Source organism: Aplidium turbinatum, chromosome 16 (assembly GCF_918807975.1).
Source record: "Aplidium turbinatum chromosome 16, kaAplTurb1.1, whole genome shotgun sequence".
In the NCBI taxonomy this organism is placed as follows: Eukaryota; Metazoa; Chordata; class Ascidiacea; order Aplousobranchia; family Polyclinidae; genus Aplidium; species Aplidium turbinatum.
In genome coordinates, this window is record NC_137487.1 from 20,963,775 (window position 1) to 20,991,473 (window position 27,699).

Consider the following 27,699-nt stretch of genomic DNA (forward strand, 5'->3'; position numbering starts at 1 on the left):
TATAAACTTACTCCGAAATAATCTTAGTAGTAATGGCATTACTGTGGACAAGGCCAAAGGAGAAAGAGACGCTGATGTTGCTATCGTTCGTAAGGTTCTGGAAGAACATGAAACCTATGGTCAAGTATAGGCTAACTGTGATGACTGACGATACTGATGTACTCATCCTTTTGCTTTATCACGCACCACGTGGAAACAGCATTTAGGCTAAATGAAAACGTCTAACGCGAAAATTTCCATTCGTCGAGCTCAGCTTGAATTTGGAGAAAATATGTGCCTATCTTTACTATTTTGCCACGCGTTCTCTGGATGCAATACAACATCCTGCTTTTGGCTTTTACGAAACGGGAAAAGTAAAAGTTTTTAAAATCTTGAAAGGCCTGGACAAAGTGCTACGTAAATGTGCCGACTTCAGAAACAAAGAAGCTTTAAAAGAAAAGACATTTCCAGAATTGGAGAAGAATTATCCCAAATTCTGTACAAGAGAGTGTTTTCCATCAATACCGTACTTTGAATTTATTGCGCTACCATTACGCTGTATCCCCAAAATATATATCAGTTGAAAGAATGCCTCCAACAAGATAGGGCATGCTACTTTCACAGCCTTCGTGTGCATCATCAAGTGTCAACATGGCGTCATTTAAAAACTGTGCTGAATCTTACTTTCTATGGATACAAGGAAACAACTTCTGGTCTGGTCCCAATAATGACAGATAATGAACGTGCAGTGTGCACCGAAAACCTTTTTGAAAGAAATTAGGTGCAATTGCAGGAGCGCTAAGCGTTTACGCACATCTTGTGTTGCTCCAAGAAAGGCTTTAAATGCAGTATTCACTGTGCTTGTGAAGCTCAGTGTGAAAATTCATCACTTTTAGAGTGTTAGATACCCAAGAGTTGTGAGTGTAGAAGTATATTTACTTTAATAAAAATAGTTGCATCCCTAGAACGGGACCTCAAATTGTTACTGTGGTAGTTTTTGCAAGTAATATATTTTTGCAATGAATGATTTGTAAATGAAAGTGAACGCATATATTAAATGTACGCTGCATTTTCTGTTGAAGCAAAGCAATAGTACTGAATAAACATTAAATGGTCTCCAGATAAGCATTAATTGCTCAAATCACTGATGTTTATCTTTCTATTATACGTTGATTATAGATCTGCCAACGTTGTATCACCACTTGTTTCAGTTGCTAATGTTGTTGAAGTGTCATAAAGCCTACATTGAATTACACTTTAACGTAGGCAATTATAATTGCGTGGCAATAATTAAACTGTAATAAATGGCCAAATACCTCGCAAATATGGGCGTCGGCAGAAAAAATGCAGGGGTGGGGGAAAAGCGGGGGTTGGGAGGGCACAATTTTTGAAGCCAAATTCTACTTGTAAGAAAACACACAACTTTTAAGCTGCAACATAGGTAAGAAACGTTCTAAATTTAAAGTAACATTTGAGTGGTGAGGTGCAAAAAGTATGAAAAAAATTACTATTAACGTATGATGTAAGTGGTTGTTGCGCCTACGGCGCATAACTATTTAGAGAAATCAAAAAACGGAAGTAGACTTGGTTGAAAACCTGATGAGAAAGTGTTTGCGTGGAAGGCTAATACAATTTTTGAAAATTGCATTCTCGAGCAAATTACTCGTATATCATAATCTTGGGGGAGGGGGGTAAGTGCCCCTTCCCTGCAGACACCCATGATCACAACCTTTTTAAAAAAATATAATTACACTTATCTTTTTGTGAGTGTTAATTACGTGTATATGCTTACTAAGTTGCATTTTACTTAGAGCAAATATTTACAACCGCTAGACGGCGCACTATGAAAATTTAAAATGCCGTTTTGGGGCAGTTCCCCAAATCCGATTTTTACCGAATTTTGAAATCGTCGGTCTGATTACCAGACAAGCCTCCTGCAACCAAAAAATGGTTGTTATCAAAAATGTCCGGGTCCAATGTCACTTCTTACTCGCCTAAAAGCAGTTGAAAGGAAAGATTGCTTGCGGTGCCAGAGGCATCGCGCTTCTTAATCAAGCAGCAGGCATAACTACCAAACACAAGTTGCAGACGTTGTCTAGACGTAAATACCACAGCGAGTTTTTGAAATTTTTGAAAGGAAATTATGGGGTACTGTAGCCTAATTATAATTGCCGTTTTTACATCGTTTTAACGTCGCTAAACGTTGAAATCGTGCAATAAGGAATAAAAATAAAATGTTTGAACTATTAAATTAAAATTCGTTATGTCAGTTCAGTTGAGTTGTTTTTATTTCTGACCATCATATCAAAAACAATGCACGTCAACATAGCAAAGGTAGAAGCGACAAAACGCGAACGCTAAAACGTGCTTGTGACCGAAGTAAGTTATTGAGTTGAAAGAAATTTGGCACGGTCGCAACACCTGCAGAATAATTTAAGATATGAAGGGAAAATAAAAAAAAGAAAATGTTACAAACAAACAAAAAAATCATGTTTATATCTATAAGTTAGTACTTTTGAATAGTTAAAATGATTAGTTTGGATCAACAAATGTGTGGCCTACAGCTTGGATTGAAAGGAAATTATCGGGTACCGTAGCCTAGTTATCTCTACCAGCAAAACTTTGTTCCAAGAACCCAGTTAGCCTAGCTAACAGTTTATTTTTACATTGTAGTAACAGAATGAAAAGGCTAACCAAATGTGTGGCCATAGGCGCCGACTTTTCAAACAACCTTGGGGGGCGAGAAAGGTGATGGCGTCATAACCATAACGCTATTTTACTCAATTAAAATAGTCTTTGATTAAGCTTACCGTCTTGTTTATATTGACACCTAGGTTGCAAACCGAATTTATTAGAACCGCTGCTTGAAACGATTAGTTTTACGAATGCAGTACGCCTAGTCGGAAAAATTTTGATATTGTTAGCTCATAATTGGAACAGTTGGAAAACAAGCGGTTTCATTTCCTTTTCGTGTGAGTGAACAACAACGATCAAGACAGTGAAGTTATTGAAATAAAACGTAAAAAATCATGATCTCAAGCAGAGTGGAAACCCGCGATCAGTTTTACCTCGTTTTGTTAATTATTACTTACCTTCAAAGCGTTTACAACGGCGAAGTGTTTTCTCTTCTGTTTTTTATCGAAAGTCTTTTATCGAATACCAGAAGTGTATATAGATAAGTTTATATTGATGAGTGTATGAAATGTAGTCTTCGAAATCAGCAAATTTTTACTTCGGCAAAAACGTTGCCGAGGCCAAACGGCAAAAGTTGAAATTGCCTCGGCAATTGCTGTGAACGTTTATTACGAAAAAATTGTAGGCTACCACAACTTGTAAAACGAGAAGCGAAAAATATAATAGAGTAGTCTATCAAGACCGCATTGTTTGATTTGTTGTGATGTAATAATACCAAAAGTAGCGATAAAGCGAGCAACGCGATATGCACGCTGTTACAATAATTCATGTTAAATAACTCACGGGGGGGGGGGGGGGGGGAGTATGTTAATTTTGGGTTGATTCAACGTTCGAGTCAGCACAAATCGATTTAATTTTCCCGGCCGGTTGTATTGCGTAACAACAATGCCCAATAAGAAATTTACATTAGTTTTACATTAATTCGACATCTAGCGACGTTGAATTATCATAAACTAGCGTTAATTGCTCAATCAGGTACCGGTAACAAATTAATAGGTCCCTGCAAGAAGATTGCCTCGATTTACGTTTACACTAACACTGTTTGATAAAGAACTAGTCAGAATCGGAATCATCAGATGCTGCATCGAAGGATGAGGTTGTCTCGTCAATGCATAACATTAAAAGCAAATGATCGCCTACTTCTGCCTTTTGCAAGTTGAACGCGGCCTTGTTCACGCTGGCTCCATTGGACCCAATGCCTATCAGTCGGCTGTTTTTCGTAAATTCGAAGTTCCCCTTTGAATACGCTTCGTCGAATGCATCCTTCAAACCTTTCGCATTACGGTGCTCTGGTTCCTCGACAGATAGCATGTGAAAGGTAGGTTTTCCCAAAGAACACGTCTTATAGTTTTGGCACTTGACGACCCATCGTACAAAATACAGAAAGATTGCTTGCTTTTACTGTTTAAAGGCACAGTAACCCCGTCTTGTATTAATGCGTTGGATAAAAAATGAATCATTTCTCTACAAGCCTTATCAGTAGAGTATCCAATACCCAAGTCAGCATTAAAAACGTCTTTTTCAAATTTATATAGTTCTTCGTAAAGTTTGAAAGATTTATTGTTCAAATGTTCAAAGCCAAAAAATGGGCCATTTGGAACTTTTTCATGAGTTGGTCCCGTTGCTGCAAATTTTGTACTACTTTTTTTAACTGGGCCCCGTAGCTTTTCTAATTCCGATTTGTTTCCGTCATAAAATTCTTTACAAATTTTGCAAAATACTACACTAACTTTTCCTTCGGTCCCCTCTGTTTCATAACCTATGCAGGTAAATTCCACTTTTTAACTGTATTTTCCTTTACCATGATTTATATTGGCAATGACACTGGTAAAGAACAAGCATTTGATGAAAGAAAAAAGAATAACTTTTGCGTAACAATTAAGCCAGTATTTATAAGGTTACAAACTTTTTTTATAATTCACATGAGCATTGGCAGCGCATAAAATTGCACCTGTTGTCGTCATGCAACCAGACATCTATCACAAACCGCAATTAACAAAGCTCACTCTAAAGGTTAACGCGTTAACCTATTACTTACATGTATTCGACGTCTGTTGATGTTTTGAAAGCGGCGATCGTTTCTGATACAGCTGGACGAGATAACGGAAGGCGAAGCGCGATAAGGAGTAAATGCTTACAATAATTTGACGTCTACAGGCGTTGAATCAATGCAAATAGGGTGATATTTCTTTAAAAGATTCAATTCTTCCAGCTGGGCACGTGTCTAAGCGCCGGCGAAGTAGAAAGTTACCCAAATAAAACATCCAGCAATAGTAAGATTGAATCAACCTCCTAGTCTGGTGTGGTCTAAGAAAATTAGGGTTATTTTTGTAATCTTGTGGTCCTTACAAGCGCTCGTGTGGCCTCGGCATTTTTATTGCTGAGGCTAATGTGCCATTCATGCATCTGCCTCTCAATTGCCGAGGCTAATTTCGAAGACTGGAAATGTATATATTGTGAAAATATATACATCTCATAATACACTGCTTATTGAAGCAAAACACGGATGACAGTTTTGAAAAATGCAATTTTTCTTTAAGCTATTTCACGTAACTGTTCGTTGTGTCGTGGTTTCAACTCGATAAAGTTTGCTAAAATCGATTTAATGTTTGAAGTCACAAAAAATCTAACGGACGTTTGGATAACTCGTGAAATGAGAATAAACATTCAACCACGCATTCGCTTTTTCGCTATCACGCGTTTTGACTTTGAAGTTGCTTCTCACGCGTGGGTGAGCGTGCGTGCCGTGCGCATCTCAGTAGTAGCCTAATTCATGTTCCAGAACAAGCCTTGCGATCAGTGTTGTCAGATTGGGCGATTTATCTGCAATTGGGCTACTTTTAGTTGGGCTTGGCGCCAAAAAATGTTGGTTTGCGACTTGCGCTTTTTTGGGCTACTTTCAGTCTCTTATTTGGCGCGATATGGCGCTTAAATTTGGCAGAATTTTAAGTTGTTTGGCAGTGAAGTTTGAGTTGGCAGAAATGTATAATTGGTAGAATCCGACGAGCCTTTGAAAATGTTGGTAAAGTTTCGGTTTATTACGGAAAAAATGACGTTATTTTTATGATTCGGCATGAGGATTGATTTTACCGCTGACCATGAGCAGCTTTGACTGTTGTTACATTAATGATGTTTTCATTTTCATCCGGGAAAATGGAAGGACTGACTGGCGAGTGGCGAAAGCGAAATTGCACTTGTATCGAATATCGGAAATTATAGTTATGATCTTGGTTTAGTGCCATAATTTTTGAAGCTTTTATTGGTGTCTAAGCTATAAATTAAAGTTGGAAAAATTGAATGTCAGTGGAGAAATTTAATGAATGTAAACTGGTCTTCCTTGTATGATGAAAAAACAATGATAGATTGTTGTAGCTTGTAGGGTACTTTTTGTACCAAGGTGTACGAGTTTAGAAATGCTGCAGTGCAGGGTAGTATAAATTTAGAGAAGTTGCTCAATTGGCACTAACAATGTATACCAATCAGCAATGCATTGGTTGAGCGATCCTTTTCGAGAGCTTGTGCAATCAAAACCAAACTACGAAATCGTATGGGACTTTAACTTTTGTCAGCGATTTTGAGGATCAGAACTCTGCTGCAACAATATTGGAAAAATGCTGTTTGATCCCCGGTCATCAGTGCTGAAGTATGACAGCTCTATTTATGAAAATGAAGCTTCAGCAGTTGATGATAGAATTTTGTCGGGTCTTGGTTCTTAGTAGTTCATCTAAGTTGACGGTCTTATGCTATGCGTTAGCATCTACTATGGAACCATTTGTATTTTCAATTTGAAAATAGGAATTTGTTCGAAGTTTGTATAGCATTGTCACGTCTAAGTTTTTTTCTATTGAACAATGCTTGATTCAATATTGAACATTCTACTTCTTGTATGTTGTAACAGTGTATGCATTTTGTATCTACACAATCAGCAATCGCAAAAAAATCAGCATGATGGACAAAGATGTTGCTTTGTCCATGACTCTTGGGGGCATGCTCCAAAACCCCCCTAGAAAGCTTGCGCCTTCGTCGCTCGATCGTCGACGTCGCGACGGCAAATTGGGCTACTTTTAAATCACTTTGGCACATTTTTGGGCTCTTTTTTTTCAAAAAATCTGGCAACACTGAACTCGCGATCAGCTGCTGTTTTGCGGGAAAGAGCAACGTAGGCTGTTTTTCGCTTTCGGCATTCATTAAGTCCGTTTAAATGATCTAAATCTCTTTCGCAAAGTATTTTATCTTTGAAACATCACTTGTGACTAGCCATTTTTTGCCCCTCAACCATAAATTTACGGGGGGCGCCCGCCGGAAGTCGATGCGTATGTGTGTGGCAGTGTGGCCTATCGTTTTAACGTCGCTAAACGTTAAAATCATGTAGAAAAGGTAGCTTTTGCTGACTAGGATACGTTGAAACTGAGAAACATTCATGGAAGCCTTTCGATTTGTTCCAAGAACCCATTTAGCCTAACAATTCATTTGTACATTGATTCAACGTCTGAATACATTATCTTGAAAATGCATAATCTTAAAAATGCAACGTATCCAAGGGCTTCGCAGTTTCAACGTATCCTAGTCAGCAAAAGCTACCTTTTCTACACGATTTCAACGATTCGCTACGTTAAAACGATAGGCCACACATTTGGTTAGCCTTTTCATTCTGTTACTACAATGTAAAAATAAACTGTTAGCTAGGCTAACTGGGTTCTTGGAACAAAGTTTTGCTGGTAGAGATAACTAGGCTACGGTACCCGATAATTTCCTTTCAATCCAAGCTGTAGGCCACTCATTTGTTGATCCAAACTAATCATTTTAACTATTCAAAAGTACTAACTTATAGATATAAACATGATTTTTTTGTTTGTTTGTAACATTTTCTTTTTTTTATTTTCCCTTCATATCTTAAATTTTTCTGAAGGTGTTGCGACCGTGCCAAATTTCTTTCAACTCAATAACTTACTTCGGTCACAAGCACGTTTTAACGTTCGCGTTTTGTCGCTTCTACCTTAAAAACAATTGAACTGACATAACGAATTCAAGCACGTTTTAGCGTTCGCGTTTTGTCGCTTCTACCTTTGCTATGTTGACGTGCATTGTTATTGATATGATGGTCAGAAATAAAAACAACTGAACTGAACTGACATGACGAATTTTAATTTAATAGTTCAAACATTTTATTTTTATTCCTTTCTGCACGTTTTCAACGTTTAGCGACGTTAAAACGATGTGAAAACAGTTAGGCTACGGTACCCGATAATTCCCTTTGTTTCAAAAATAAAATTTCAAAAACTCGCCGAATAGGGCACTCGCCGAAACAGGCTCTCACCGAATAGAGAACTCGCCGAATCGGACTAGCCGAATCGGATTAGCCGAATCGGACTCGCGGAAACGGGCCATTCCGCATTCCCAAGCATAAAGAGACTGAAAGCATCATTCTCAATATCGTGATGTCACACGCGTGCCAAAGGGGGGTTGTAACCCTCCCCCCCTTGGCTACACCACTGGCCATTGATATCCCAGACGTCTTCATGATATCCCAGTATGGTTTTAGTTTAGACTTTACCCATTTCTCTCTCACTATAATAGGCTTACAGAACATTGTGCTACATTGGCATACCTGGGGTGGGGTAGGTGGATTGGGCCATGTATCCCGTATTGGCTTAGTCTATAAAACAAAATTGTTAATTGCTTTGACAGAGCAATGCAAAACATATTAAATGCCTTAATCTACATCGTTAACTACTAAAACATTTTTAAGGGGGGAGGGGGGGCATGGCCCAATGCCCCCCCCTGCGTACGCTAGTGCCTCCAGATGTGCAAGTCAAATGGCAGTCATGGCTAAATCATTTACCCAAGCTGCAGGAGCTATCTGTGCCTCGATGCTACAAACCAATGGGTTTCACGCCAACAGACATTCAGTTGCATTGCTTTTGTGATGCTAGCCAAAGTGGATTTGGGGCTGTAGGCTATCTACGACTCCAAGCAGGAGATGGCCGTGTCCACTGTTCCTTTGTGAAGGGGAAGTCGAGAGTAGCTCCCTTGAAGCCGACAACAATCCCGCGACTTGAATTGTCCGCAGCTGTGCTGGCTGTAAAGTTGAATAAGTTCATCAAACGTGAATTGGAATACACAATCAACTCTGAGTATTTCTGGACTGATTCAGCAGCAGTTCTACGCTACATTGCCTGCACATCAAGAAGGTTTCACACATTTGTCGCAAACCGTTTACAGTTCATCCATGGTTGCACATCTACAAGCCAATGGAGGTATGTCAACACACACCTCAATCCAGCTGACATCGGTTCACGTGGTGTAAGCCCAGGCGCCTATAAAAAGGCCATGGTTTGGTTAGCGGGGCCACAATTTCTTACCAAAGGAATCAGTGAGTGGCCAAACCAAATTGCGGAAATGAACCCAATCTCAAACAATGATCCAGAAGTCAAGGTAAAGGTACTTGCTGTAAACGTGAAGAAGGATTTCAAATTGCTTGAAGAAATGTGTACTCGCTACGGTACTCAAGTTGGTTCAAATTGTGCAAAGCTGTTGCTTGGTTGCTGAGGTTTCAGGAATATATTAAGTCGAAGTTTATACTTAAACAGCCGTTGCAGCATGAACCACGGATCACCTCTGCTGAGATTGAAACTGCTGAATCAGAACTTGTCAAGTTCGTTCAAGACCAGCGATTCAACCCACAATTCAAACTATTGCATAATCACAGCGACAAAACCAATGTCTTCACAAGATTGGATAAAAAAATACTTCGCAGTTCGACGTGGCAGCCGTTGCAACGTTTGTGTCCTATCTTGGTTTGTGGTATTCTTCAGGTGGGTGGTCGTCTACAGCGCACTTCCTTGCCATTCAATGCAAAACATCCCATTATCATGCCACCAGATCACCACATTACAAGATTGCTGATCCAACATTATCATGAGCTGGAAGGGCACAGTGAAACTCTCATTCGCTGACAGTCTGCTGTTCGATCAACATTACGTCACTGCATACGATGTCGCTTTCAGCATGCTAAGGTTGGTGAACAGATTATGGCACCTCTACCAGAATTTCGTGGCACACCCAACTATCCTCCCTTTAACTGGACAGGCATTGATTACATGGGGCCGGTGTATGTCAAGTCCGGAAGAAGTACTCCAAAACGTTATATCTGTGTTTTTACCTGTTTGAGCACAAGAGCTGTACATCTTGAAGTTTGCCATTCCATGGATACAAATTCATTTTTGCAAGCCTTTCGAAGGTTTATAGGCAGACGATGTAAACCAGGGGTCGGAAAACTGCGGCCCGCGGGCCAAATGCGGCCCTCGGACAAACTTTTTGTGGCCCTCGAACGATCTTACTTTTAGTGCATAAACTAAAGTTTCATCATTATGTAGGCTACGCATGAATTTATTTTATATCATAAAACAAAGCCCTTAACATGTGTCCCGACATTACTCGGTACTCCCATGCATAGCCGTAGGAGAGTAAAAAATTTTGGGGGGGCGAACAAAATTTGCCCAAATTTTCCAAACCTTGCCCAAATTTTGCCTTTGCAAACATATTGTGAAAAACGCAATATTACTCACAACCTCTGAGATAGTGTAGTCTAAGAACTCCACAAATTCATCAACTTGGCAGTGTACAAAAACACAGGCAGCAAAACAAGGCTGAATTAACTTTAAACTAAATAAACCATCAAATTGAAATAAGTCATCAAATTCAAAAAACATTGATCAACTTGGCAGTGTACTATAAAAACACAGGCAGCAAAACAAGGCTGAATTAATTTTAAACTTAATAAACCATCAAATTGAAATAATTTTCTTGTGGCACAAAAATATGTATATATATATACAGGCCTAACTGGATTCAACAACAAATTAAACTGAGAATTCAACAATAACTGGACAGCAGTGGCTAAATATCCATGCCCTCAGATCATTTCAAAATCTCAAGGTTCGTAAATTTGCATTGAAAAAATCTAAAATGACAACCTATTTACTCATCAAACTAAAGTAACATTACTTACTCCATGCTACTTAAAACCTTGCAACCTGAAAAGAATTCGACAGTTTATCATACTATGAGCATCAAATTTGCACCTTTGAAGAAAGCTAAGTTGCTATTAATTAGTATGAATATTGATCTCATTACAGTGAAGTTGTAGCCAATGTTTTTTCATTAACATCATTACCAAGATATTTTAAGTTCATGATGAAGCAACTACTGAAATCGCAGGCACTGAACTAAAACAACTCATAGGCCTATCCTAGTATCCTATAGGTAATAGTTTCAAACTCAATCCTTGCCAGAAAATACAGACAACATCATCAATATCATACTATCTACATTGCCCGATATATTAACTGCATGAATTGGATGCCAAAACAACATAACACTTGCCTGTATATTTGATCATTGATTGCTATAATACTGTGTCATGCATGGTAAATAGCTGAGCATATCAACCCTAGGACCAGTAAACACAAACAGCAGTTAATACAAAAAATTCTTTTTATAGAAAACAATTCAACTGTAGCCCACAAAAACATGAAATCAAACACTGGAAAATTCACAGGTACTAAAACGAAGCTTAATATTCTCCACAAATTGCAACATCCAAATACAATATTTTCCAAAATTGAAGATGACACTGTTTACATTCATGGGAAAATTTTAATGTATGTCATACAAAATATTACACTATAACAATATACAAAGTTTTTAAACTGGTAAGATGTTCAAAACTCATGGTAAGATTGATTCTCTCAATAACTGGACATTTTTACAAATAAATTTATTAGTAGAATATAGATAAAGAAGCAAAAAACCTCATAAGATTACCAGTACAAAGCAGGGTTTCAAAATTCCACCAATGAAGAAATGTGTATATCCTAATGATTATTAGTAATAGCTTACCTCTGCCTTCTTATTGCATTATTTTACATTTTGCAGATATGATATATCATATATATATATACTAAATCGAAGCTTAATATTCTGCCCAAATTGCAATATACCAAATACAAAAGTTTTAAAATTGATGACACTACATTTAACATTTAAAAAAAATGTTAATGTATTTCATACAAAATGCAACACTATAAACAAATTCCTAAACTAGAAAGATTTTGAAAACTCATGGTAAGATTGATTTGCCCAATAACTAAACATTTTTGCCCAAATATTTTTACAAATAAATAGGCTATCATACATTAGTAGAATATAGAGAAAGAAGCAAAAAACCTCATAAGATTACCAGTACAAAGCAGGGTTTCAAAATTCCACCAGCGAAAAAATGTAGTGTATATCCTAATTCCAAATGAACTTCAGTGATAAGCTTACCGGTACCTCTGCTTGCTAATTGCATTTTTTTACATTGACACTCTGCAGATATATACTGAATCGTGAATCGAAGCTTAACATTCTGCCCAAATTGCAATATAACAAATACAAAAGTTCCAAAATTGATGACACTACATTTAACATTTAAAGAAAAATGTTAATGTATATATTACATACAAAATGCACATAAAGTAATAAGCAAAAACCTCATAAGGTTATTAGCAGGCTACCCAGCAAGCTTAGAAATCTCACCTGTGAAGAAATGCAGCCTATGTACATGCTGGTGAATATCGGTACTAATAAGCTTAACTTTGCTTGCCAATTATGTTCTTTTACACTTTACTTTTTGCAGGTGGTGTTGAATCGAAACTTATCATTGTGCCCAAATTGCAATACCACATGCAACAATTTTCAAAATCGATGAAAATGCATTTTACATTGATTGGAAAATATTAATGTATATATCTCATAAATTATAACAATTACGTAAAGTTTCTAAACTGGTAAAATGTCGAAATATCATGATAAGATTGATTTGCCCAAATAAGTGCAGATTTTTGCCCAAATTCGCGGCGTTTTTTTTTCAGCGGGGGAGCGACCGCCCCCCCTGCCCCCCCATCTCCTACGGCTATGCTCCCATGTACGCTACAAAATTTCTCAAAATTGAAAAATAAATTACGCAAAGAATAAACTTCGCTCTCGCCTGTCAGATCGTCATTTGAATGACGTATTGCAAATATCATCAACAAAGTTGCCAGTTGATTTAAACACCTTGGCCATGACACAGAAACAACATCACCCTTCACATTGATAAATGATAAGTAAATAAAAACAATGCATTGCGTTTTAATAGGTGTTTGATAATAGATATGAAACGGCAACAAACACGTCTCATTGTGCAATAGACACAGAAATAGGAGTTGCAGGTGCGCTATGATTTTAAGGATAATGTGGCGATTGTTTATAGCAGGGGTCACCAACCTTTTTTGCATGCGGGTCACTTTGGCACTAAGAAGAGCTGTGGCGGGCCGCACTAATAAAATGTTAGGTAGGTTGACTCTTATGCTAAAAAAGAACGCATTTCGTACCCAGTATCCAGCGTTACATGTTGTTCATACTTATGTTAGAATACCGCAGCAACAAAATTAATCGAACAACGCTACTGCCAGGCCAAGCTCCTTTTACAACACTTTTGACTTTTTTTAAACAATGCCTGATAAACCAGGCCACTTGTTTTGCGCACTTATAGCGAGGCGAGCGGTTTCATCGGAATGTGCATCGCCAAGCAAGAGTGGTGTTGTCACTTCGCTTCACAAAAGATATCTTGCAATTAACAATTTTAGTAAACAAGGAAATGTTTGACACATCGCAATACAGGCAACAATAGTGACCTACAAACATATCAGTGAAAAATAGGCTCCAATAACAGGGAAAAAGAAATCAGGCACCATGAAACAAATGCTTGTAGAAATCACCCAAAAATCGTAATTCTATCGTAATTCATGAACAGTCTTCCCTTTAAAAAAGCAATGAGTTGGTTTTTCATCCTTGTTGTGAAAGTCTATAAAACCGTCTTTCTTTTGTTGTATACAACTGACACTTGCGATACTTAGCCTATCAGCGTGGCAAGAATTTGTTGATTAACAACATTTTGCAGAACTTGCTTCGGCAGTAGCCTACATATACTAAAATTGGAACGATACAGAGAAGATTAGCATGGCCCTGCGCAAGGATGACACGCGAAATCGTGAAGCGTTCCATATTTCTTTAAAAAAAGAAAAAAAAAACATTTTGCAGTACTAAGCTAGATATTTTCATAATACAATCAGAAAAAGTCTTTAAATTTATATATAATATTTTGCCAATTTATTATAAATTGAGTTGGCACACCGAACTATTTTGCCAACAAAAGCTTGCATAAAGAGAACACTGGTCGTGAAACATCATAACGGTGAAACCCACATTAGTGTTTACATGACATTTGCAAACTTAAAATAAGCAACCCTATGCTTACAGACATTTTCGAAATTCGAAAACAGACGTTTTAATCAACCACTGTTACAGTGTGGCTGGACATCGCATTGGAATAGCTTTAAGCAACCCCCACCTAGAACTATAATCTGATTGGTCGGTCGGTGGAATCGTATGCAAAGCGAAAATACGCTTCCCGGAAAGTATTTTTTGCCTTCGTGCTCTTTAACTCCTCAAGAAAAGTATTTTTGGTTATACTTGTACGCTGATACCTTCCGCGGGCCGCAGCGATACAGCGTGGCGGGCCGCATGCGGCCCGCGGGCCGCCATTTGGTGACCCTTGGTTTATAGGTTGAAATTGATGCGGCCCGCACGTTACCGGAAGTTTGTAGATTTGGCCCAGTAGTACAGAAAGTTTGCCGATCCCTGATGTAAACCCTCACATGTTTACAGTGACAATGGCACCAACTTTGTGGTTGCAGAAAGAGAGCTTCGTAAAGCTCTTCAAGACTGGAACCAAAGTACCGTACTGTGCACAATGCTATGTTGAAACAGGAAATAGCATGGCATTTCAACCCACCTGCGGCAAGTCATCAAGGTGGGATATGGGAGCGTATCATCCGAACTGTCTGTAAGGTTCTGTACGCTCTTGTACAAGACAGACTGCTTAAAGATGAAGCTCTGCACACGTTCATAGTAGAAGTGGAGCACATTCTTAATAACCGTCCAATCGCAGCCATGAGCGATGAGTCCATAGCACTCTAGGTTGACATATTGAATATACTGTCTAACTAAGGACATGGACATTGTAGGCCTACAGTATAATATCCTAAATAGAATATCGGTATATAACTATATATATATATTATTTACTGTGTTATCAGTACGATTTCAAAACTGAACAAAAACTTGTTGAACAATCAATAAATATTTTGTGTTACTCTGTGATGGTTGATGTTCTTCTGATGAAAATCTATGACGCTAGGACTTTAAAGCATCAATTTATTAATGGTCCTTCGTCAAGCAGTTAGCTTGGTCCCCTCACAGTAAATAAAGAGATGCTAATGTTCAAAATGTTGAATCAGAACAGGTGATGTGACTAGCCAGGCATACTCATTTCCCAGAATTTGCTGCTTGCTGTTCATCGTTAGCACAGATAGCATGGACTGATGACTGCTATACAATCATGGAATGATGTAAAAAACACTTGTACTCTATTTCTTTGACATCTAGTATAATATGCACATTTTTCGCTATAAATTCCAAATTTACACGGCTCTGGGCAACCTCTAGATATAGCCTATGTACCGTATATTTTTTTCATATTTTACACAGAGTGTTTTAAATTTTCAGAGAAGTCAATCCGAAAGGCTTTCATCAGACCAAGCGCCGCGTAGCTGCTTAATACGCTGCATAACTGATTAACTTCCACCGAACGAGGTCGTGTGGCTTCTTGCGTCATAATGCTCTGGGCACGAGTCGGAAAACCTTTACCCAGGGGTCGGCAAACTTTCTGTACTACTGGGCCAAATCTGCAAACTTCCGGTAACGTGCGGGCCGCATAAATTTCAACCTATAAACAATCGCCACATTATCCTTAAAATCATAGCGCACCTGCAACTCCTATTTCTGCGTCTATTGCACAATAAGACGTGTTTGTTGCCGTTTCACAAACACGTATTAAAACGCAATGCATTGTTTTTATTTACTTATCATTTATCAATGTGAAGCATGATGTTGTTTCTGTGTCATGGCCAAGGTGTTTAAATCAACTGGCAACTTTGTTGATGATATTTGCAATACGTCATTCAAATGACGATCTGACAGGCGAGAGCGAAGTTTATTCTTTGCGTAATTCATTTTTCAATTTTGAGAAATTTTGTAGCGTACATGGGATTACCAAGTAATGTCGGGACACATGTTAAAGGGCTTTGTGTTATCATATAAAATAAATTCATGCGTAGCCTACATAATGATGAAACTTTAGTTTATGCACTAAAAGTAAGATCGTTCGAGGGCCACAAAAAGTTTGTCCGCGGGCCGCATTTGGCCCGCGGGCCGCAGTTTGCCGACCCCTGCTTTACACCAACGCTACTTTTTTTCTGATGTGCAAAGTTTCACTAGGCTTTTTTCTTTAGGTTTATTTTTGCGTATCATGTTAGCGAAAGTGAATTTTCTCTGGCCTTTTCTTTCTCACGGTAATACCAAAACTTAACAAATTTTGCTGCATCTTGCTGTAATAGCGTACTCGTAGAATCTAATTTTGTAAACAACCTTGCCTTATCAATATTACTCGGAGATCAAAGCCAGACATTGTGACGTAAAACTTGAACTAAGTTGCGCGTAATTAGTGTAGAAGTACCGGTACTCCCATCGATTCTTAGCGAAGAATTCACCTTTGTTACGCTGATACAATGTCATCAATCGTTGAAGCAACGTAAAAATCGAAAGTTTTCCTGCTTGAATGGAAGCTAAGGGATACATTATTTACATTTTTTAGATGCGGGAAATTATATTCTTGCAACAATTGTTCGTGCTATACAATGACGATTTGTATCGCTAGTTCCTGTGTTATTTCTCGGCGGACAAATATGACCGATCTAGATGGTACTTCCCGCGGACATCACATGCTGTGACGGCGAACATGACCGCCGTGAATTTCGAGGCCTGTGCTTAGGGGTGTTCAATTTCGATTATTTGAATATTCGAAATTCAATTTATTTTCGATTTCCGACTTTCGATTTCGAATATCACAACTATTCACCACACTGCAAAATGTGATTTTATTGAAAGAAACGACATGAAAATTGCGGTTGCGGTTTGCATTCAAAAATTGTTTTCCTGCTGCCGATCGCTAGTTTATCTATTGTTTTATGTATCAATACAGCATAAAAAATTTCCCCCACACAGAAATATGCGTGGGGGCCAGGCCTCCACGCAGGCTCGTAGCCAGCCGGAGGCCAGGGGAGCATCGCCCCCCCTTGAAAAAAATTTCGCCCCCCTTGGCAAAATCTCAACATTCTCGAGCAACAGCTACAATTATAATGATTTTGCCCATTTAAATTTTTTCGCCCCCCCCCAAAAAAAAGTTCCCCCCCCCTTGCTCTGCGGTCTGGCTACGGCCCTGCCCCCACGGCTTAGGCGCGTATGAGTTCGGTAAAAAATGGATAAAAATGCGACAAAGCTCAGTCTACACTTTCTGCTATTGCACAACCTAGCTATCTTCATTCTTGAGAGAAATTTGTGAAATTTGGCATTAAAAATGCCAACCTGGCATCCCTGGTGCAAGACCCGCGAGAGCGTGTGATAGTCACGTGATCGACGATGCGCATGCAGAAGTCTTTTTTCGCTTGCAAAATGCGACAAGACAGATTTCGCGCCACTCGCGTTACTTTCAGCCGAAAGGGCGGCTTTAATTTCGAATATGTCCGATACGAAAAACGAATTTCGAATATCACCTTAATCGAAATTGAACACCCCTACCTGTGCTAGTATTTCGGTAGTGGAATTGTCAATAGTTCGGTGTTCTCATTTTGCTATGTTTGGATTCTGTTGTTCTGAAACTAACAGTCAAGTTAATAAACAATGCAGTCTTAAAGGATTCTATCTTGTGGTCAAGTACTATTCTGTCAACTAGTCAATAAAATAGGCAGTGAAGAAGACTATCGTGTCCTGGTCATTCCTTAAATTTTTAATTTTATGACAATGGTGTCTATTCACTTGTAGTTAGCCTAAATGTTACTAATAATTTTCTCTTTGATTAGATCTTAAATGTGTAATGGATGGTCACTTTAACATTGCTGATGAAGGTAGTGCTAAGCTTCCAGTGTACATTGTCACTGATAAGGTGATAAATGAAAATAAAGCTAGATCTACACTGCCAGATATCCTTTTTATAGGTAAGCCGAAAATCCTGTCATTTAAACCAAAATGTTGTTTAACTTACGTGGCAAATGTCTCTGATATTGTAGTTTGAATTCTCTGGCAATGCTAATGTCATTTACCTAGTTGTTTTTATTAAATTTAAAATAGGTCTGCATTTGGAAAGCTTTTAGAAGCAGTGTCAGCATTTAGAGTGTTAGTGATTTTTATTGCAAAAATCAACCATGACGTTCTATTATTTGTATTAACACTCAGGAATTACAAGTGACGATGTAAAGCAGTTTGGAGTATTTGCAAAATGTGACATTCTTGGCCAAACACAATTCGGTCCACTAAATGCTCCATTGGCACCATATTCTGTTGCTAAATCATCTCCCTTTCTCTTAAAAGCTCAGGTAACCTTTTACTGAATGCATAACTTCTTCAGCAGCTTAACATTGATACCGCAAAGGGTGAAACAGGCTGTAAAGGTTACTTTTAATGATAGTGATTCAATTTACTTTAATTGCCTTTCTTACTTGCCATCTATGTGTATCATTTTAAAATTATGATATTCAAAACATTTTGAGGACATATCCGAGATATGTTAATCATCATTATCTGTTTGTCATATTCCAAGTCATGGTCAGTGAAAAGTGATGTTGCAGTACTGCTTATTGTTATTGTCTTAATTTGGTTATGTGGATAAGTCTATTTTTTAACAAATATTATTTTTATTAAAATTTAGGTTCAAAAGATAGCCACTATTGAGGATACTGATGAACCAGACAGCAACCTGTATTATGATGTGAGATTACACAGCTTGCTTTAACATGCATCCCTTGGTATAATTAATAATAATAGTGAGCTGTCTCTTGTTTGTGACACAGGTTACTTGAGAATAAATTGCATCTTTGGAATGTTTGAAGGTTATCCAATTGCCATTACTCACTGTTCCAGCAAGGACTCAGTTGCTGAGTACCTTTTGCTGGCTCCAAGGAAGAACACTCTTTCCTACACAATTTTTGAAGAATGTTATATCAACTGTAGTAACTTAATATGCAATTGCATTAAAGTGACTAAGGAAGTTTATATATATTATACAACTTTGCGATTTGCTGGAATGCTTGCTTGAATTGCAATCTGTGCTTTTACAAATGATCTTTTGTTTATTTTTTGTGATCATTTTATCATTGCAGACTTCCCAAGATAAACAATGCAACTGGATGTGTTTGGTTAGACCAGCATCTTGCGCTGAGGAACAAAACATGGTTGCACATTTTGTGAGACATGATGTCTACTTCACCACTACCAGATTTGTTCCATCTGACGAAGAGTTTAGGGTGTGTTACTTATTCTTTTGAAAATAGTTTTAACTCTTTATATTTTAAAATTTTAAGTTTAGGATCTGGACTGTAAAGTTGTAACACATTTTTGGTCACTTTGAAATTAACTTCATTAGAAGAATACATCATTTTTAGTATTTTGTTTCTCAATTATATTTCATGTAGGTTTGGTACACCTCAAGCTATGCTCAATTTATGGGACAAACTTTGTTGCCAAATAAAGAGGTCACAGAGATCACTGCACAGGACCAAGTTAGCAACGGGTCTGTTAAGTATTTGAGGTAAGATGTAGAATTATTTTTATTGCTTGTATTATCAGATAATTGGATTGTGCCTGATTCAGTCAATTATTGAAGGAGCCGGCGATCAAACATGGCTTACTGGCACTGTAGTTTCGGAAGCCATTTAACGACTTCTCGGCGGCGATGGCCGCCAGTAGCTTAGAGGCCTGAACATTGTCATTCTCATTGAATTTAATGGCAGGTTTTCTGATACGCTAAATGACTCCTGCAATTTTTTTAAATAAACAGAAGCAGTACAGAAATGTGATTTTCACATACATCCAAACCGGTATGGGAACGTTCAAATATTACGTAGCGCTTTTTTTCTGAATTTTTGACCCCCCCTCCCCCATGTAACGCCAACGTAACGCTTTTTTCAATCCCCCCCTCCCCCATGTAACGCTTTTTCACTACGAATTCAGCACAAAAAGCTACCATTCCGTACTCAAAAACGTTATGTAACGTTTTGCTTGAACCCCCTCCCCCTTGATGTGACGCTAACGTAACGCTTTGCATAACCCCCCCCCTCCCCCTCGAAGGCGTTACGTAGTATTTGAACGTTCCCTATGGTCATTTTTAAAACAGTTCTCATTGAAACGGTATTTCCAAAGTGGCATAACCCTATTCAGGCGGCCAAACTTTATATTCGCATTTAAGCATGTCATTAATTGTCTCACAAGCAACAGCTATGTGCTTATCGCAGTTGTCGAACCGGTATCCCTTTGAGTGCCCAGAAGATACCCCCACAACTTTTACTCACTATTTCCTTGTTAATGTGGAACCTGTAATATAATGTAGGTTTCGTAATTCCCGTAAGCCAACAAAGAAAACAAACGATTGTGAAGATTTGAAAGAGAAAGATTCCGTAGATGTTCGGAGTAAGAAACGTGGTTGGAGAAGGGCCAGTCAGCCAGTTGACCAGGTACAGCCATGTAACTTCTTCACCTGATTCAATGATAAAAAAGTTATAGAAATAATGTGTTGTACTTTCATTGGTTCTTAATGGTTTCAGAATTTTAAAGCTTTGGTAGAGAGTTTGCTTTGTTGAACCATAGACAAACAAAACAAAGTAACCTTAGCGGGTTTAACATGTTTTATTACACAGAGATATAGCATAATTAAAAAAAAATAGACATTAAGGCGATGTGAAAAAAAAAAAAAAATCAAAAATCGAATTATCACACAGGGTGACTATTGCTATGTAGAGTATTTCTGTAAAATTTCTCGCAAAAATATTCAGTAACCTTAAACATGTAGTCGTTTTGTCTTTGGCATTTGTTGCCAGCACAGAGTTGCCAGGTACAAATTTTTTGAAGAAAAAACTTTGTTTATCTTTTTTAAATTGTAAAAATTTCCAACTTTAACAACCACAACAACAATCACATATGATGCGACTGCTAGTTGCCCTTTTAGGTAAAGGCTGGCGGTGTACGGTAAGATATTAAACAATCACCTGGCAACCCTATTTTTGCTTGGTCAGCAAAAACTGATGATATTAAAGTCTTTTTCACTTCTATGGCAAGAGTAGGAATGCACTGTGCATAAGATGACACTTTGGTTTTGTTGTAGTAATATGTATTACATAATCACACAACGCACTGCTTTAATATTCGATTGTTTTCGCCGATTTACATTTGTTTTTTTGACAGATATAGTAACTGCAACTCTCCAATGGTAGCTTACACATCAACCAACCAACTTTATATGTGCTTGTAAAACGTACACAAACGAATGAAGAATAAAGACAATGAACAAGAAACAGTGGTGAATATCAAAACATTGTACTGCAGCCAATGAAAGAAAGTCAGATTTCGTGTCTGCTTTCGGCCAGACCCTACGCGAAGCAATTCTCGCCCGAATGAAACCATACCGTCGTTGATGGCCAGCAACACTTCCACAGTCGTTAGTGACTTCCCAAATGATACGCTGCACAGCCTGAGTATGGGCAGGAAAATGAGGGCATTCAAACTTTGTGTTTATCAAACCCTTTAGTTCATGTATGGTCAAGTGTGAAGTAAGGATAGACTCAGTAAGCGTGGCATGGTCCCAATCAAAGAGAACAGTGAGTTGGCATCCAAATTTAATTTTGGTTGGGTAAAAGTGCGGACAAAAACATCACAAGAGTTACTGCTTTGCGAATGTTTTCTAACATGTTCACAGAAAAAGATCGCAGAGCAGGATCATCACTGGATACCGGGGCATTGTCACATTCAGATGTACCAGGTGCAGCTGGTTTGAAAGGAGAGTCAATTTCTTCATCAATTGCTGCAGAAAACTGCTCTTTTTTTCCAGTTCTCTTCCTCTATCACTTGTGACTTCTTTGCTGCAGCGAAATCATCTCCTCGCTGTTGTTTGAGGCTCTTGAAAAACAAGTTTTTTGTGTGAATGATAAATATACAGAACACAAAATAATCCATGTAAATCAGTTCAGTTTATTTTTATTTCTGACTATCACAACGAAAAACAATATATGCCAAACATAACAAATAATATTCTTTCGGAAAAATGGCAGTAAAATCAGTGATAGTCAAGAAAAATCTTCTCGCCACAGCACGACTAGCTTTAGTGAAAGCACAAGCTGCCTGCCTTTACAGACATAGAAATCAGAACATCTGAATCACTTTTCCACGAGGAAATGCTTTAGGAAAGCGAAAAATCCTTAAACCACCTACTATCTAGAATTGGTTGCACTACATCTGCAATGGTGAAGTGGGGTTGTAGAATTGGCAGTAACCCATTCTCCTTCACATATGGCTCCATTCAACAAATGTTGTTAGAAGAGCCATGTCAATGACAACAACTGACCAACCCCAGTACACAACTATGGGATGTCTATGCATGACCCATTGCCCCTGTTATCAAAGAATATACTTATAAAAGCCTTACATTTCATAGAAAATTACTAGACAAAAAAGTTTGAAAAGATACCGTATGTAAGAACTTACCTTTGTTAAATCTCTTTTGAAGCGTTTTCGTTGTCCTTTTGTCAAGAGGCCCAATTTGGTATAACGGTGCTTCTACCCCATGATAACGTTGGGAGAGGAGAAACCTCAGTTGTTTTAGGAATGCGATCTTCATTTGAAAAGAGAATAGTTAGCTTTTTTCCAGATTCCTGAAAAATTAATTCTTTATGAGTGCTCTGTCTCTGCAAACGTGCAATTAATTATTTCCACACATTAAGGTTTTGAAAAGTGTCTGCTAGTTGGTTATTGTAGCCTACGTGTACTGTTCATTCATGCAAGCTATATGTTAGTATTTTTAACAACTACCCTTCATCCATACGAAGATATACGAGTTGGTCTATGTTTTATGTCACTACCAAGGTTAATTAAAACCAGTCAGAGGAAAAGTTGCAGTAATAAAGTACTTGAGTATCACCTTTAACAAAGTACAGAATGCAAGAACATATCGTAGTGTTGGTAAATCAGCAGTGGGAAGCTCCTTGTAGAGTCCAATGACAGAAGAGCTTTCCATGCTTCTTACTCTCTTTTTAGAACTTTTAGGCATGATTTAACAGTTAACAATGCTACCCACAACAAGGTCAGCTTTATGAACTAAAGATAACATGTGAAGAGATTAATGTATTTTTTGAAAAATAAACATAGCCCACTTACAGTACACAGAACTAAGAATTTAAGTGCTGAAAACTTAGTTGTCTGAGCCTTCCGTAATACTATGAGCTTTATTAGTGTCATTCTCAAAGCTACATATAAAAAATACAGAACCATAAACAGCAGCTTCACCTGAATAAGCAGTTCTTATTCCAGAAGACCTGATAATTACAGACACTGCCTCTTAGGCCTACTTTACACAATTTGGAAAACCTAGCCTAAACTAACTTTGAACCAAAGCCTGAATGATTATTTAACAACCAAGCATAAAATCATAGCAAACATTTCCGCTGAACACAACTTATCTGAATTTTGCAGCCTTATCTTCAATAATAATCAGCATCTCAAGCTATAAATCTCTCAGCAGCAGACAGCAATCGCTCGTGCGCGCGTGTGTGCGCCACACAACGCGTTTTCCCTAACTAGCCATTCAAAGCGCGCTATCTGGATCACGTGGATTGATGCGTTGTGATAGCATTTTTTGTGGAATCACCTTGCAAGAATTAGAAAATACTAACCTTAAAACGCTTACCCCTTACATGTTTACGGAATACGGATACTGGATTTTATTGCATAAAACTTCACAAAAATACTCTACACAACAGTAGTAGTCACCCTGTGTGATAATTCGATTTTGTCCATTCAAATTTCACATCGCCTTAATAGACATACATTGGTGTTACTTTCACTTTCATCACATGAACGTTGCAACTAGTGCTAGAAATGATGCATTGGTATGTCAACCAGACATTTGTTGAGAAGGGCCGGGGAGCACTTACACCCACACTTAAAGTGCAATTAAAGAACCCATCGCCTCTTGTGAAACGTGCACTCATAAAGTCTCAATTGACCAATTTAAAATTATCTCCCGAGTAGAGATGTACCGATACCAATATTTTGGCCGATACCGATCCCGATACCGACATCACTTTTTTAGGCCAATGTGAGGTAGGTGTGTGGTACAAGTAGCACCTTTGAACCCTGGGCAGTCGCCATGGATTGTTACACCACGGAATGGCCCGTTTCGGTGAGTCCGATTCGGTGAGTCCAATTCGGTGAGTCCGATACCTTATTCGGTGATTTTTTGAATTTTTTTTTTAAATTATTGGGTACCGTAGCCTAATTATCATTGACGTTTTAGGGTTAGGGGTTAGGAGTTAAGGTTAAGGGTTAGGAACTCACCGAATCGGACTAACCGAATCGGACTCACCGAATAGTACCAGACCCGCCATGGATTGTTACACCATGGGTCTCGGGGAACACTGGTCTTGATCACACACCAAACTAACAAGTGGGTCCACGTCCCACCTCATGGTTCATGGTCAACAACCTCGACTAGTTGGCTAAAAATTGTTAGAAATCCTGCTGCCTTGCAGGAAAATACTTTTTTAAGTAAAGGCTAGGCCCACCGCCAATAACTGTGGTTAGCGTCAGGAAGGGCATCCGGCTGGAAAATCTATGCTCCAAAATATTATTTAAATGCAGCAAAAGCTAAAAATGGCCCCTAGTCCCCAGCAGCCCTTAGATGGGCAAGGGGTGCGAAGAATCTCTGGGTTCCGAGAAAACAAAAAAACATTGAAAAAACATTATGGTGTTAGAATCAGATGCTGGAATGTGGGAAGTTTGTGTGGTAAAGGAACTGAAGTATGTGAAGAACTAAGAAAAAGAAGGGTGGATATATGTTGCCTAGAGGAAGTAAGATGGAGGGGACAGTCAGCGCGGTTTTTAGGTGCCAATGGGAGGAGATATAAGTTGTGGTGGTCAGGAAATAACACAGGAATCGGTGGTGTTGGTTTCTTGGTAAAAGAGGAGTTATGTGAGAAAGTAATAGAAGTTAGAAGAAGGAGTGAAAGAGTGATGACAATGGTACTTGCTTTTGAAGAGGAGGTAGTGAGGCTAATCTGTGCATATGCACCTCAAAGTGGTAGGGATTACTTAGAAAAGGAAAGTTTTTATGATGTTTTGGCAGAGGAATGGGATTTACGGAGTTCAAAAGAGTTGGTGTTTGGATTAGGAGATTTTAATGGACATGTTGGAAAATGGGTTCGAGGACATTCATGGAGGGTATGGTTTTGGGGAGAGAAACATGGAAGGAAGAATGCTACTTGAATTTTGTGATGAAAGGAAACTTGTATTGCCAACACATGGTTTAAAAAGAAAGAGAAAAGGAAGGTGACTTACAGCTCAGGAGGACATGAGTCGGAAATTGATTTTATTGTGGTTGGGCAGGAACAGAGAAAGTACTTGAAGAATGTGAAAGTAATTCCGTGGGAGTTGCAGCATAGACTAGTAATAGGAGACTTGAATATGAAAAAAGTGAAGAAAATTGTGAGGAAAGAACGAGTTTTTGTGAGAAATGTGTGGAAACTAGAGAAAAAAGAAACGAGAATTAAGTTTGTGAAAAGAGCTGGTAAACATGAGTGCGCAGGACTTGTGGGCTTCATTTCAGAAAGGTGTCCTAGCAGCATGTGATGAAGTATGTGGGAAAAAGAAAGTGAGGAGGGATCGTGGAGACACATGGTGGTGGGATGAAGAGGTGAAGCATGCGATTTCACAGAAAAGAGGTGCATACAAGCAGTGGCGCAAAAATGGGTCAGAAGAGAATAAAAAGAAGTATAAGAGTATGAAAAAGAAGGCAAAGAGGGTTGTTGCAAGAGCTATGAAGAATGGTGCTGAGGAGGAACTTAATAAAATGGGGGAAAGCCAAAACAAAGTATTCAGACTCATAAAGCAAATGAAAAAGGATGGGAAAGATATTGTAGGGGGAAGATGTATAAGGAGTGGAGATGGGAAGTTGCATTTCAGCCCGGAAAGCAGAGGAGAAGTGTGGAAGGAACATATGGAAAATGTTATGAATAAGGAGAATGTATGGGATCATATGACAGAGGTTGATCTGGTGGAGGGTCCAGTGGGAAAGGTTACTCGTGATGAAGTGGTGGAGGCAATGGGGCAAATGAAACTGCATAAAGCAGCCGGTCCATCAGAAGTGAGCATAGAGATGATAAAAGCAAGTGGAGAGTTGGGAATTGAAGTAGTGCTACAACTTAGCCAAAGGGTATTAGATGGAGAGGGAATGCCGAAGGAGTGGAAGCATAGTACTGTTGTTCCACTGTTCAAGAGAAAAGGGGATGTGAGAAGTTGCAGTGCATATAGAGGTGTAAAACTACTAGAGCATGGAATGAAAATTGTGGAGCGAATACTAGAAAAGAGGTTGAGAACATTGGTGAAATTAAATGATATGCAGTTTGGATTTATGCCAGGAAAAGGTACAGTGGATGCTCTGTTTATATTGAGAAGAATGCAGGAGGAATACCGAGAGAAGCAGAGAAAACTATATATGTGTTTCGTCGACTTAGAAAAGGCATTTGACAGAGTACCAAGGAAAGTGATGGAGTGGGCAATGAGGAAAAGAGGTATACCGGAGGTATTAGTGAGAGCTGTGATGTCCATAGGCATCGAAATAGGGTGGGCAGAGTGGGCGGCACCCACCCTGCCGTGAAACGAGGGTGGGCAAAATATGTTTTGCCCACCCTGTTTTCATGACACTTACGAAGTGGCCGTTACAATTATTTCCGTTTTTTGTTAAACGCTGAATTATCCAACCAATTGCAGCGCAACTTCTTGTTTTACGTTATGTCTCTCGCCAGGCACCCGACAGAACAAAGCATTTCCACGACAACGCTGCGTTGAAAAAAAGGCGGTACTCACTGCATTGTTGTTGCTACGGCAACTGTCACACGCTGGCAATTCCTAGTGAGAGAAAGCCACGTTTGATCTTTTCTCCAAATGGTCTCACTTTGGTTGCGTCACAATTAAACTTCAGTTCGGGGTCAGCGTAAGAAAATATGAATATGACATCATAATGAACATAACAATAAAATAACCGATAGACGTCTGAAACATTCGCTTTTTACAAATAAAATCTTTCCTCACAAACTTGTTGCTTGGTACGAATTGGGGCACCGTGCGATGTTGTCATTTCATTATTGAAAAGTTAAACATGAAGCAAAGTCAAACATCTATTCGTACATTCTTAAAATTTCAAAAGGCGTCGAGATGATCACGTCCAGCACGAATGAACGTAGAGATGACATTGATGAAGACTGTTTTTTTTACGCTGAGACTTTTCGGACATTTGTCTGAAATGACTTGAAAAAATTTAGTCATTTTTTATTTATTTTGGTCATTTTTTCTGATGAAAATATTTCCTTTCAAGTAGCTGATACAAACCAAAATTTGCACTTTCTAACTAGCTACAACGTGAATTTTCGCTGAGAAAGGTTGTTTTTATCGGATATTTTGACCGAATTGACTATATATTTTTTCGGACATTTTGAACGAATTGACTATATATTTTTTCGGACATTTTGACCGAATTGACTATATATTTTTTCGGACATTTAGACCGAATTGACTATAGCCTATTTTTTTCGGACATTTTGCTAAAAAATCGGTCAATGACCGAAAAAAAAACAGGATGAAGAAAGCAGTGCTTCAAGGATGGACAGTGGTGAAGTCAATGTCTCAGGCAATGCACCGGTAGTTGCAGAAGACAGCATGAGCCATGGATCTTTACCTGCTCCATTTGACGTTAGCATGCTGCCGGATCAGCTTCCGGTTCGGGAAGGT

The 27,699-nt window shown here is 38.5% G+C and overlaps 1 protein-coding gene and 1 pseudogene across 2 annotated transcripts in view; one reads left to right on the forward strand and one right to left on the reverse strand.

Annotated features, from left to right (window-relative positions):
* Positions 1 to 27,699, reverse strand: part of LOC145785062 (low molecular weight phosphotyrosine protein phosphatase-like) — a 122,462-nt gene that overhangs the window by 23,784 nt on the left and 70,979 nt on the right. Inside the window, exon 1 of one of the 2 annotated variants that reach the window (XM_082596767.1) lies at positions 8,282 to 8,329. The exons of the other annotated variant lie outside the window; for it this stretch is intronic. Within the exon in view, the coding sequence (XP_082452893.1) occupies positions 8,282 to 8,309 (28 nt within the window). The 5' untranslated portion in view covers positions 8,310 to 8,329. Of the gene's footprint in view, positions 1 to 8,281; positions 8,330 to 27,699 lie in introns of those variants that run through there. 2 annotated transcript variants of the gene reach the window in all.
* LOC145786027 (U6 spliceosomal RNA) lies at positions 13,672 to 13,767 on the forward strand (annotated as a pseudogene).